General features: G+C 41.5%; 1 protein-coding gene across 1 annotated transcript in view; it reads right to left on the reverse strand.

Moving 5' to 3' along the window:
- The window catches only part of LOC126455658 (juvenile hormone esterase-like), a 70,997-nt gene that overhangs the window by 14,333 nt on the left and 42,697 nt on the right, over positions 1-13,967 (reverse strand). Inside the window, exons 5-7 of the mRNA XM_050091425.1 lie at positions 11,476-11,675; positions 7,157-7,328; positions 6,436-6,608 (exon numbers count right to left, since the gene is read on the reverse strand). Coding sequence (XP_049947382.1) covers positions 6,436-6,608; positions 7,157-7,328; positions 11,476-11,675 — 545 coding nt within the window. The remainder of the gene's footprint in view (positions 1-6,435; positions 6,609-7,156; positions 7,329-11,475; positions 11,676-13,967) is intronic.

The raw sequence follows: 13,967 nt of genomic DNA on the forward strand, positions 1-13,967 counted from the left end.
ACTGAGGCGCCAGGTGGAAATGGCATGGCAAGCCGTTCCACAGGACTACATCCAGCATCTCTACGATCGTCTCCATGGGAGAATAGCAGCCTGCATTGCTGCGAAAGGTGGATATACACTGTACTAGTGCCGACATTGTGCATGCTCTGTTGCCTGTGTCTATGTGCCTGTGGTTCTGTCAGTGTGATCATGTGATGTATCTGACCCCAGGAATGTGTCAATAAAGTTTCCCCTTCCTGGGACAATGAATTCACGGTGTTCTTATTTCAATTTCCAGGAGTGTATGTTAGAATGGTGTTTAAAGAACTGTTTTGTTAATGAACAAGTAAAAGAATAACGAAGGTCTAACGAAGTTGAAAGATAACTTCAATATTGATATAGTAATGAAGGTATTTAAATGAGAAGTAAATAAGACAAAAAGAGTAGTAACTCATATACTGGAAATCTTGAACGCATGATAATTTCAGTAATCAATTTTTTTAACATAGTGATCATAACAGTTTCAGGGTCCCCCCCCCCGCCCCCCCCCCCCCCTTATTCATTTGAATTCTGAAGTGTTCTAAATTGGTGTGACCAGCAAAAGTTAAAGTCAATATAAAAGCCAAAATTTATCAGTGTTTTATCTTGATTAAAATTGACATTTTGTATGTGGTTCGAAAGTGCTATTTCTAGGGTAACCTATGTCCGATTTTAATCAGATCAATAGACATTACGAAGTTTTGTAGTATACATTATAATGTAGTATTATATATTCATGGTTTTTCCATATCAGTACAGAACGTGAAACTATCAGTTCAATAGATTTTCTGGTTCAAAAATTCTACTATATTATGCAGTATTACTACGTGTTGTTTTCCATGAATATACACCAACTTGTACAGGGAAGAAACTCAGTTAATGCCTAACTAGCCTGGCGACCGTATTATTATTAAACTGGTAACATCTTCTGGTTTGCTTTTCGTCCATCCTGACGTGTAATTGCATTTCGAACTTACTTGACGGATCATTGTTATTACAGAGTGGGTGTAAGTCTTATTTGCCACCATTCAGGTACACGCGGTCGATATCTATACGAAAATCCTTCCTCATCAGGTGAACCCCACTCAATTACCATAGCACAGGCTTTAAGGAGTATTGTGTGCCCCACGCGCACGTTACACATGCCATACATTTCAGCAAGATAATGCCCGTCCATACACTGCGTACGTTCCGTCCGCTTGTTTTCGTGCTTGCGAAACGACACACGTTAGCGGGAACGATAGCCGGACCTCTCCCAGTTCACAACGTTACAGTTGAGAACATTATAGGCTTGACCCTAGAACCAGCTCGGAGTTCTCACGATGTAACGCCGTCTTCTCCAGCGTCACTGATGGAAGTAAACCGACAATGAATGTCCACCAATAGCCAGAGACTTATGTGTGGTGGCCAATGGATCTGTCATTAGCCGTATCACCAGATGTACTGAACACTAACCAGTACAGGAAGCATTTGGAGGATCTCTGCAGCAAAGCAAATTATGGGTACTTTTTATGGAACAAATCAGTGTGGAGACAAAATGGCGGGTGTGTGATGTTTTACTTGTGATGACTTTCCACACGCCGAGTCCTTATGGAATGACACAATGGTACGTTTTTCCAGGTCTTCAGACTGTTGCGTGGTTCATAATTTAATGTAGAACTTCGTCACAGTAATCTTCTCCCATTGCCCGACGGACAGTTGTGAGAATTTTTACGCCACTATAATACCGGCTGCAGAGTTGTAGAGCACTGATGGCAATTCGCGGCCTGTGGGAAGCATCGTGCTGCCGATTCGTTTCAGTCCGGCCCGCGAAAGTAATTCGTGCGCGTAGAGAGTGTAGACGTATTAGACCACAGGGACTGGAACTGAAGGTAATTTATGATTAATTAACCGTGTTTATTTTGCCATGACGACATTTTCAGATGTGTCCTCAAATTGTTTCTTCACTAACGGTGTTACAGAATTTTGCAACGAAAGTTTTAAAGACAACTATTGTAAAACGCAGCAAGCAAAGAAATAATGTTCACGATATGTAAATAAATATAAATTTCTGAAGATGGTATGAATATTAAATTAATTTACTCTCAAAAATGCCTGTTTCGAGACGTAATTTGGTGGTGAAGCGTGTCGTGAAAGGGGTGTCGTTCATATCGATGCCTCACCGCAAAAGTGTTAATGTCACGGACGCTATAGTTTTGAATTTATGCGTTAGGAACGCTTCTGTTGGGTTACTTGGCAAGGCAGTCCGGGAGCTTGGTTAAGGATGACTATAAGGCCCGCGGGTCTGCCTATGGTCTATGTCTGAGCATCTTATATCGACATCCAGAAACTACGATGGTGCCAGAATATGCGGATTCCCTGCACGTTATCAGGAGTAACGTGAAATGTTTCCAGTAGCCATCAGCAAATGTAATTAGGAAGATAACAGAACTTTGTGATAAGGTTTGAACAACTCCAAAAACAATTAACTCGCACGTAGTGCACAAATAATTTCAGACTAAAAGGCGATAAGGAAGCATCAGAATTGTGAATGCCTGTTAAAATTATAGGTTAACAGTACGAAGTAAGCACACGTTCATCCATTTTCTATACCGTGATTAAATGCAGTCTGGTGGCGTTGCGTGAACGTGTCGCTGTTAAGAAAGTACCGGGTGATTAAAACTGAAATGCCCACAGCCACAAGCCTGCCGCGGTGGCCGAGCGGTTCTAGGTGCTCAGTCCGGAACCGCGCGACTGCTACGGTCGCAGGTTCGAATCCTGCCTCGGGCATGGATGTGTGTGATGTCCTTAGGTTAGTTAGGTTTAAGTAGTTCTAAGTTCTAGGGGACTGATGACCACAGATGTTAAGTCCCATAGTGCTCAGAGCCATTTGAACCCACAGCCACAGAGGTATAGTAAGGCCTGTAATCATCAGAAGGCAGCGAAGTTTGGTAGATATTAATGTGAAACAGATTCACTCTAGAAAATTTTAGTTCCTGTTTCGGCAACCATGTGCAAATCTGGCGCTGTGAACGCAAAAGACATGTAAAGAAATGCTTCCATATGTAATGGATTAATAACGGGACGTGGGTGGAAAAGGTTAATGAAATTAAAAAGACATACTGTAAATTTTGTTACTAGCTGCCAATTACACAATTTGTTTGATATCAGTACCGGAGACGTCGATTAGATGTCGTACAGCGCCCGATTTGTACCTGGTGGCCTAAACTGTAACTATTTTTTCCAGCGTCAATCGGTTCCGTTTTAATGTATTGCATATCTACCAAGTTTCGTTGCCACTGGACCTCCGTGAGTAGCTGCCTTTTGTTGATAACCATCTGATATATAAATGAAGCAGGGACGAATGGGGAAGCGTTCTGGTATAGATACGAGCCGCAAACTGGGAAATCCACCGACAAACTGCTTTAACAAAGAGAAGATTGTTATGGCCCAGCGCCTTGGAACGAGCACGTGGGAAGTGATGAAGATTGACGACTGATCACGTGCCACAGTCTTATCAATGGAAGGGGGTTGAAAGACGCTGAAAGTAGATTTAGGTGACAAGTCGTACGTCTACCCCTCACCACAGAACATGATGGTGGGAGACTTGGCCAGTTTGTGAAGCAGGGTAGGCGGTAATCTGTGAGTGATCTGACGAAGTGCAATTACGACTCCTTGGCGTTGCTTTGTTGACTCAACGACATCTTCAGCTACTACTGAAGGGGGTACGGGATCTTCGAGATAGGTCGTGAATCAATGGAAACATGTAGCCTGGTTAAATGAATCACCTTTCTTATTACCCTAGGTCGATGGTCATATCTGGACACGCCGCCACCCAGGCGAACGATTGCTTGGTATGCACACAGCGCCACCTACGTATGTCAGTGGGGGCATTCACGTGAATTTCCAAGCGATCAAATCGAAGGCACCATGACGCCAATTTTGTGATCATTATTGCAGACCGTCTGCATCCATTCATTCTTCCGCCAAAATATAATTAGACTCATATGTGGCCGATGAAATACATTTTGGACGTTTCTGGCGCCAGCTTCACGCACAAATACCGCCGGCTTGTTGTTCAAAAGAATTGTGTGACCTGCGGGCAGACATCTGGTGCCATACACCTTCGGAAACTTACTACGCAGTTGGTGAATCCGTGAAGCGCAGGTGTATTGCGTTAAAATGGTGGAACAACAGGCTACTAAGCTAATGTCTTAGCTCATGAGTATACAACCATGCAATAACCACATCTTTCATCAATTTTCTAAATACAAACCAATGATATCAACCTGAAGTGTGACTGAAATTGATCTAGACCATTTCTCCGTTTCTATGCAGATACAGGACATCAGTTTAATGAGTCACGACTGCAAAATACCCCTCACGAATCCTTTACAGAAGAATGGAAAAGCTGGTACGAGCCGACCTCGGGGAAGATTAGTTTGAATCCCAGTGAAATGTAGGAACACACGAGGCAATACTGACCCTACGGCTTCTCATAGAAGATAGGTCGCAGAGATAAAATACAGGAACCGAAAGGCTATTTACTATTTGTAGAGAAACGAGATGGCAGTTATAAGAGTTGAGGGGCACGAAAGGGAAGCAGTGATCGAGAATGGAGTGAGACAGAGTTGTAGCCTATTATCGATGTTGGTTGGGTTGATTTGGGGAAAGAGACCAAACTGCGAGGTCATCGGTCTCATCGGATTATGGAAGGAAGGCGGCCGTGCCCTTTCACAGCTACCATCCCGACATTTACCTGGAGCGATTTAGGGAAGTCAGGAAAACCTAAATCCGGATGGCCGGACGCGGGATCGAACCGTCGTTCTCCCGAATGCGAGTCCGGTGTGCTAACCACTGCGCTATCATCGATGTTCTTCAATGTGTATATTGAGCAGACAATGAAGGAAACGAAATAAAATTTTGGAGTAGAAATTAAGGTCCATGGAGAAGAAATAAAAACATTGAGATTTGACGACGACAGTTGAAATTGGAAATTTGTGGTAAGGGCTATGGGACCAAACTGCTGAGGTCATCGGTCCCTAGGTTTACACGCTACTTAATGGAACTTTAACTTAGGCTCAGGGCAACACACACACCCATGACGGAGGTAGGACTCGAGCCTCATAGGGGGGAAGCCGCGCAAACCGTGACATGGCGCCTAAGACCGCATGGGTACCCCGAGCGGCGACGACGTTGGAATTCTGTCAGGGATAGCAAAGGACCTGGAAGAGCAGCTGAACGGACAGTGGTTTGAAAGGAGGATGTAAAATGAACATCAACAACATAAAATGAGGATAATGGAACGTAGTCGAATTAAATCAGGCGATGCTGAGGGTATTAGATTAGAAAAAGAGACACTTAACGTAGTAAATGAGTTTTGCTTTTGAGGAGTAAAATAACTGGTGATGGTCCCAGTAAAGAGGATATAAAATGTAGTCTGGCTATGGCAAGAAAGCCGTTTCTGAAGAGAAATTTGTTAACACAGAGTATAGATTTAAGTGTCGGGGAGTCTTTCCTGAAAGTATTTGGAGGGAGTGTATCCATGTATGGAAATGAAATATGGACAATAAACAGTTCAGACAAGAAGAGAATACACGCTTTCGAAATGTGGTGATACAGAAACATGCAAAAGATTAGATAAGTTGATCACGTGAATAATGAGGAGGTACTGAATAGAATTGTGGATAAATTGACTTGAAGAAGGCGTCGTTCTGAGGCATCAAGGGTTTACCAATTTAGTACCGGAGGGAAGCATGGAGGATAAAAATCGTAGATGGAGACCAAGAGATGAATACAGTAAGCAGATTCAGAAGGATGTAGGTTACAGTAGTTATTCGGAGATGAAGAGGCTTGCACAGGATAGAAAAGCATCGCGAACTGCATCAAACCAGCCTCTGGACTGAAGACCACAACAACAAGAACACGCGTAATATACGGGAGGATAATACATAAGTCCATTAAATTTCAGTACTCAGTGAGGGAGCGTAGCAAAAATATATTCGTTACTATCACTGACATTCCATTCTTAACTCATCCCCCTCGTAGGTACGGCAGGCTATATGTGAAGGCTCGGAAAACTATCCAAGTACCTTCCCATCTAATCTAGACCGTTCTATGCCATCTACAGTCCACGAGTGACTATTCGCCCCTACGCGATAGGTGACTGAAAGACCGAAACCCTTTCGTGATATTTTGCGATCTGGCACAATCTAGTGCGTATTTCACATATATGATGACAGGCGCAGAGAATAAAGGCTTTTCACAGAGACCACGTTCATCATGTAAAATCATATAAGTAGGAGCTTACAACGTCTGAACAACAAACTTTATTCAGCAAATCAAAAATCGATTCCTTTAGACAATTTTTTCTATTTAATCGATTAATGTGGTTTCTCCTGTAGAAACTTTCGCAAGAGTTACTTTTGAAGATGTTACCTGTGTGTATTGCCGCAATGTGCTGGCGTCGAGACGCTTGTTCGCGAAGTAGAAACTCCTGATGAGGCGCGCGACTGCGGAACGTTGCTCTTCTGTCGGTGCTACGGTTTTTGGGACCAGCAGGTGAAAGTTGTTGTCGAGGTCGCGAATGGATGCCACGTCACCTAGAAGATCTGCAACACAAGTTATATCGTTGTTTAAAACAGAATTTTCCGAAGTTTGCATAACATCGTAATTGTTTTTGAGTCAACGGGTTTCCTATCATTGCGTGTAATTTTCAGTACACAACAGTGACACTCTAGAGAGAAAATTTAATTTTGTCCGAAGAGGTAGCATTCGATGTTACGTCAATTATACAACAAATTACTTGCCCCTCAACTTATTTACCTTTGCAGTTCCACACCGAAGAAGTTCCTTAACAATTATCTCAGAGGAACAACGGTCAGTGGGGAAGATGGGACATGTCTTTACGGGTAACTTCGTTGAAGATTTCTGAAATTCCTCTCAGTTCTTGGTAAGACACGCCTCTCACTGTTGTTATAAGTGTAATAATCAGTACTGAATAACAAGGTGCAGAAGACACGTATTTATAACTGAATAAACTGTCACAACCCCTGAGGGCTGAGAGCGAGTTTACATTTCAAGGGATGTAGACGCAGTCCAGACCATACTATGGAACTGAATTTTTGTCAGTAGACTTCAGTGTGAGTTGTATGCTCACCTTTGAGGTAGATGTAGCCCTCCTGAGAGTTGACACCGATGATGGCAGGAACTGCGTTGTAGTTCCCGCTGGCCATGATGTCCTCTGGGTCCTGCGTGATGAAGGCTCCGCCCTCTGCGTCCTCAGGCTCCACTGTCGGCCAGAAGGGAAATGCATCCTGCAGGATCGTCTCCTGGAGGATACGAGAAAACATCGATGAATAATGCTCTAGGTGTACCGGTGAAGTAAGCATGGATCAGCCTAAAAGAATCGACTGCTTCGAGCTATGTTTATTTTCCTATTCTAAAACATAAGTATTTCAACGACAAAATTTTATAGCCCTTAAAAGGCAAAAAGAAAAGTATGAAAATGTATTTGAAACGAGCAATCTGCTGAAAAGTGACTTGTAGACTAGGATCCTTTCTTTACTTTTTTTTACACTTGAGAAAATTATAATTACCCTCGTGTTTTGCATCTTGTAAATAATATTGTGTCTGATGTGTCGTTTATCAGTGACGTGTGTACGTTTAGTCTACTTATGTTACGTTACCCCTAATGTATACGCCAAACATGCGAGAGTGAAATGTGTTCCAGGCCAGTGCAACAACACTGAGAAAAGTTGTGACAGGGTCATAACTTCTGACATCTGACTGCACCGATTGGCAAAGTTTTCTAAGCTACAATCAAAAGAAAGACACAAAAAGGAAAATGGCTTTGATGAGACCATGCTGAAGTTGGGCATCGTTGCATACATGCAACTCTCAATTGAATCTGAGGTGATACAATTGCCACACTTAACTTCAACGTTGTTTCGTTTTTTAGACCACATATGCACTCTTACAACTAATTTCTTGCCTCTGCCGGATCAGAGGTGAGAATCCTACAAATGCGTGAAAATGATTTGGCGAGAAGAACTGAATGGTTCGCACAGAGCTCTGATTTGAAGACGGATTGACAAGTAATGGACATTAACAAAATCAATTGAAAGCCAGACGATAATCCCTCGCATCCTAATGCTTACACTTAGCAATTACATGAAACATTATGAGATATCTATACAACTTTCTTCTTAGTTTCTGTCGTTGCGAGGTCCAGTCGTGACGGTGAATAATACTGTCTTTAGAGAGTGCGCGGTCTAGGGAGGTGCTAACAGTATGAAAAGATTTCCACTCGTTGGTAGAGCTAGAAAACGCCCAGTTCCTACAACAATATTTCAGACTTTAAAACAGACTAGTACAATGCTTCTTTCAACTAACAGTGTGTATAATCTGTCAATGAATGCATCAAGAGCATTTGTTCGAAATAAGTTTAGATATGTATGAAGAGTACCAGCAAGTAGTCACTGACAAAAAGTTTTGTTTTTAAACAACATATTTTCAGCAGCCCATTCGCGGCATTCGAAAGAAAGAGTTGGTCACTTCGAGTAAAATAGAACACAGCACAGGTTGTCTGTTGTAAAATATGCTGCGCTTACAACAAGTTACCAGCTTCACTCGAAGGCGATTAATCAACTCGCCTGTCGCCTAAATATGAATGGGATGACAATAGCGCTCAACTAAAAGGCAACGACACGTTTTAGCGTTCGGATGGAGAACAGTGTCAAAAGTGTGATACTCCACAGAATTACAGGATATTGGGTTCTAGTCAGAAAACATCCTGATCAAATCTTGACGACTCATTAATTATTTAGACCCGACTGTTGTAATTGCGGGACCGGAAAGTAAAGTCGCTCCCGTGCATTACGATATTCGTGGTTATTTATCAGCTCATTGTGTACTTGAAAGACCTACCAAAGACATTTTATGCTCAGTGTGACTTGTTTACTCGTGAATAATTTTTTTTTTTTCAGACTATAGAGAAACGGACAGCAAAATACCTGAAGAAGTGCATATATGTCGTCGGACGCTTTTTGAATTACGCACGTGTAGTAATGCAACAGTTGGTAACAAATATATTTGCGATGTTTATCCAAGTGCATCATACGTTGGTAAATGCCAAAGGTGGTTTTCTAAGTTTAAATCCGATACTTTTGATATATCGAAGTGTTATCGATCAGGGAGACCAACAACTTTAGACAATGAGATGTTGAGGCAGTAAATGGAATCAAATCCATGTCAGACAACTGAGGAACTGTCAAACATTCTTACCTCACCTTGGTCGGCTATCTAAGAACATTTGCAGCAAATTGGTAAACACAAACAAAGCTAGGCAGTTCAACAAGGTATGTTATCGCTTCAGCGGCACATAACAAAAGCGTATTTTGCTCGCTTGGTCACTGGAGACGAAAATTGTGTTCTCTACGATAATCCATCAGCGAAAGGCAGCAGCTTTCTCCGAATTATTCACCATGAAGTACAGCTAAGCCAAGTTTACATCCCAAAAAGACCCTTTTGTATGTTTGGAGGAATATTCACAGGGTCGTTGATTTCGAAGTGCTGAAACCTAAGCAAACTGTGATTGTAGACCATCACCGTGGAAAATTATAACGAGTAAATCAATCTTTAATTGAAAACTGCCCAGTGATTCTGAACAAACATGGCTTATTCTGCAACACGATAACGCAAGGCTGACTGTGTGAGACAAACCCTGGAAAATAATTATTGAATTGGGATGGGAGGTATTGCCTTACCCACCATACTTACCCGATAATGTGCCGTCGAGTTTTCATTTATTCCTATCGCTACACCATTTTATAAAAAAAAAAAAAAAAACTAGAATCAAAATGCAAACTCCAGATACTTTGCTCAAAAGTAAAATGATTTTTCTCTATCCGACACTGAAAATTTGCCACTAGATAGCAAAAGGTTGTGATAACAAAGGTGAGTATATCATTAATTAAAAATAAAAACTTGTTAACAGTCCATCCATTTGAATTTGATGTAAGAAACGTCCTTAGTTTCCAGTTTCCCTAATGTATAAAGTCAATCACTTACTCACACGGCTCTTTATTGAACAATGTACTGTGTAGTAGATTTCAGGTCGTTTCGGTAATGTTACCAGCACTTGTTAAAATTCTGTAACTTAAGTAATATTTTGTATTCATGTTTTTAAAATAAATCGTTACTTGAACATTTCAGATTTCTTAGCAGTACTAGATGCATTATAGTAATATTCGTAATGAAGTGTGAATGTGATTTTTTAAAATCCTGGATCAAATTTGTTCTTGGTGAATACTGTTCCCATTACTTTGTGTGTCATGTTAATTTGTACTTTTATGTTGCCTAATGTTGAAGAGTTTTATCGAGGCACAGTGTTAATATTTAGATTTAATATACATTTTCTGTTGATAAATGCTGTAATTTGGAATCGTTATCTTCAAGGCTTAACAGTATATTAAGCGTGTTAAATTACCAAGTAAATGAAATGGTGACTGCTCTAAATAATAACTGGTTCATGAAAAGAGTTAATTAAATACAAACTATCCGCAACTATAAGGTGTGCGCTGTTCTGTTCTGTGACACGATCCAACTGCTGTTGCGTGCAACTCGTTGCACTAAATCCAGATTTACTGGTTTTCTGGTTTCAGACTTCTGACTTCTTCGTGTTACACTCTCGTATGTGTGTATGTATGTGTGTTTGTGTTTGTGAGAGAGAAAGAGAGAGAGAACGTGGGTAGGCGGGTGGATATTGGTTGGTTGGTTTTGGGGAAGGGGACCAAACAGCGAGGTCATCGATGCCACGGATTAAGAAAGGATGGGGAACTAAATCGGCCGTGCCCTTTCAAAGGAACCATCCTTGCATTTGCCTGATGCGATTTAGGGAAATCACGGAAAACCTAAATCAGTATGGCCGGACGCGTGTTTGAACCGTCGTCCTCCAGAATGCGAGTCCAGTGAGCTAATTACTTCGCTACCTCGCTCGGTGTGGGTCGATGTCGAACAAGGAACAGACGGGAAGTCGTCAACACTTTTATACACAACCAAGACAACAGACGTTGTAAACAAACAGGTCTACCACCAAAGCTCATCACAGTTTTCGTATTATCAGTATGAAATAATTGCTAGAGTGGCACTGAAGAATATTAAATCACAAATCACATAGTGCAAAGCCTGAAAAGAAAAAAAAAGAAAAAATTGATTTCATGAGAGGAAGGGCAGAATTAGTCAGAAAAGAAACACATAGGTGTCACATTTTATTGAATTGAAAATTGGGACGAGAACTGCAAAAAAATGTTATATTATACGTGATAACAGAAGTGTATATTATTCAATCAAGCTTCGCTGAAGTTGCTATTAATCTTTATCTTATCCGTACGGAAACTGCAGTGCAAGATTCGTTTCTAGCAAGCATATGCACACAAGTTAGTAAGGATCGAAAGCCCCTCCGGAGAGGTGACTGACCTCTTTGGAGCGCGCGTAGGGCGCCTGCTCGACGAGCATCCTGGCGGGCACGTCCCTGAGGAAGGCGACCAGCTCGCGGCCAGAAGCGCCCTCCGGCAGCCCCAGGTGCCGCGCGAGCCGTCGGGTCCTCTCGGCCACGGGCGCCCGCAGGCTGCCGCTGGTCGACACCGTGCTCTGGCACACCACGCGCTGGAACAGCCCTGCAAGGGCGGCCCGCAGCGCTCAGCGTACTTCCGTGGAGGCCTCCTGATACCACATCGTCTCTCTTCAACTAAGAGCACTAGTACACACTTTTCCATTGTCCCTTTCGCTGCTAAAGCCTTGCTCTCTGTATTCCGTGCTGAGGCGTCACTTTTTATGGCTTTACTGATTGCCTAATTCTGGAGCCCGTGCTGAGGGACGGCGTTCAGTTCATATGAAATACTTATTGTCCGACGTTTTGAAAAATATTACATGGAAAAAAAAATTTGACTTTTGCGCATTTTACAGTCCGATAGCTTCACTCGATAAAGAACTACGTTTTCGTTATTCGTCATACTTACCGCAGTGCTTCAAATTTAGCAAAATATTTCTGAAATTTTAAAGTGTTTGCACGGTAAAAACACAGTCCGTAAACTACACTTATGGTTGATTTTAGCTCATACCTTGCAGCGAATGAAATGTAGATCAGGTATCGACATTTCATTTAAAGCTGAGAGCAAAACAATATCTCGTTGATGCGTTATTGGATTTTATATCCCGCAGACGGTCGTGCACGACGCGGCCATTCACGTCCTTGCACATCACGAATCATGTGGTCACAACATTCGTCATACATTACAAACTATTCGTGTTTTCGAAATAAGGGATTTTTTATACATGATAGCACACCATCAGATACATATTATGTATGATAAATACTCTAAACTCTTTTATTAACGAAGATCTTGAAGTAGCTCGACCTCAACTAGAAGATCCAAGCAGCGTGTGTATACAAGTCCACAGCACTTGGGGAACGACGTAGCAAGTTGTGTATAAAAGCCGACAGCTGTGAAACAGCTGTAACAGTAACACCAGCAAGGATAGCAAATAACAGAATTCCCTAATACTATCCTAATCATAAGCTGATAAGCCAAAAATACAACTTCCCCTTTGTCTATGAAAAGCGACTGCAAGGTACAAAACAAAAAAGCACATTATTGCGTATACAAGCTTCGTATAAAACATACACAATGGGAAATAATATGTACGGGGGAAACAATTTATCTAGTGATTTAAATACCCCGCTATCGTAGTTAAAACTGACTGCAAGGAAGAGAACAAAACCACAAATTTTTCACAGTAGAGCACAGTACACCATTTTGTCTTCCTCGCAATCTGTTTTAACAGAGAACTTGTACATTGTTATTCAAAGAAATCTTAGCCGACGTCCATGTGTAGGTACATTAGTGTCGTATAAGGATTTCGAGTAAATCGAACCAGAGCTTTTTGAGCTGTTATTTAATGCAATCTCAAATGTTATAGTTGGCTTCGGTTTATGCAGACCAGCTATAACATTCAAAAACCACGCTCGACATTTTCATATAATCTCGCTCGCTATTCGCAAACGGGAAAAATGAGCTGGACTAATTTTGTAGGACATTTAATACAGTGAAACTGTGTAGTCAGAGTTCACGGTTTTCGAGCTTTTCAAGAAAAACATACAAAAGTGACATTCAAAGGCACCTTAACCACATACTCATCACTCACCAATCAGGATTTCTGGTACGTTGTTCGTGGAACTCCCCCTTAGCGCTGCACCAAACATTCTAACTAAACCAACTATTCCCAATAATCGACTTTTTTTGTTTCTAGTGATTAGGCTATTACGCCACCAGTACAGTCGGCTACTTCGTTAACATATTTAATTTAAACGTGCACATGAAAGGAAAACGACTTTTGTAAGCGTTACACTAAAACCATTTACTTTGAAAATTAGATCCAAATTCAACCCTTATAAGCACAGTAGTTTGGTGGGCAGAAGGCCTGACTAACACAACCATGTAATTATTTCGTACCATTCAAATTCACAAAAGTGTTATGTAAAATTTACACAAACGTCCATTTTACATTTTGTAAGTGCTCGACTATGCTGGTAGCGTAAAAAAGGCCAATCAGTGAATACTAAAAAATGTCGAATATGAGAAATAATTCGTGCAGTTGTAAATATTTGTACAGTTGTAGGAGGGAGCGCCACGAACAACATTCTAAAAATCCTGAACAGAGGTGCCTGAGTGTGGGAAGAGGGGTGGGTCTGAAGGTCAGTTTTGTAAGTCCTCATTCAATAACTTGAAAACTACGGTCTATAACGGAAACGTGTCCCAGTACGAAAGTTAACTACATTAAATTTCCTACAGAGAGGTCCTGTTCATTTTTTCTCGTAGAAACTAAACATAGCACGTAGTGTGCGAGAGAACGTGAAAATATCATGCCTGGTGTATGAAGTCAAGCTGTAACATTGCAGATTGAATAAA

This window comes from Schistocerca serialis, chromosome 2 (assembly GCF_023864345.2).
Source record: "Schistocerca serialis cubense isolate TAMUIC-IGC-003099 chromosome 2, iqSchSeri2.2, whole genome shotgun sequence".
NCBI classification, from domain to species: Eukaryota; Metazoa; Arthropoda; class Insecta; order Orthoptera; family Acrididae; genus Schistocerca; species Schistocerca serialis.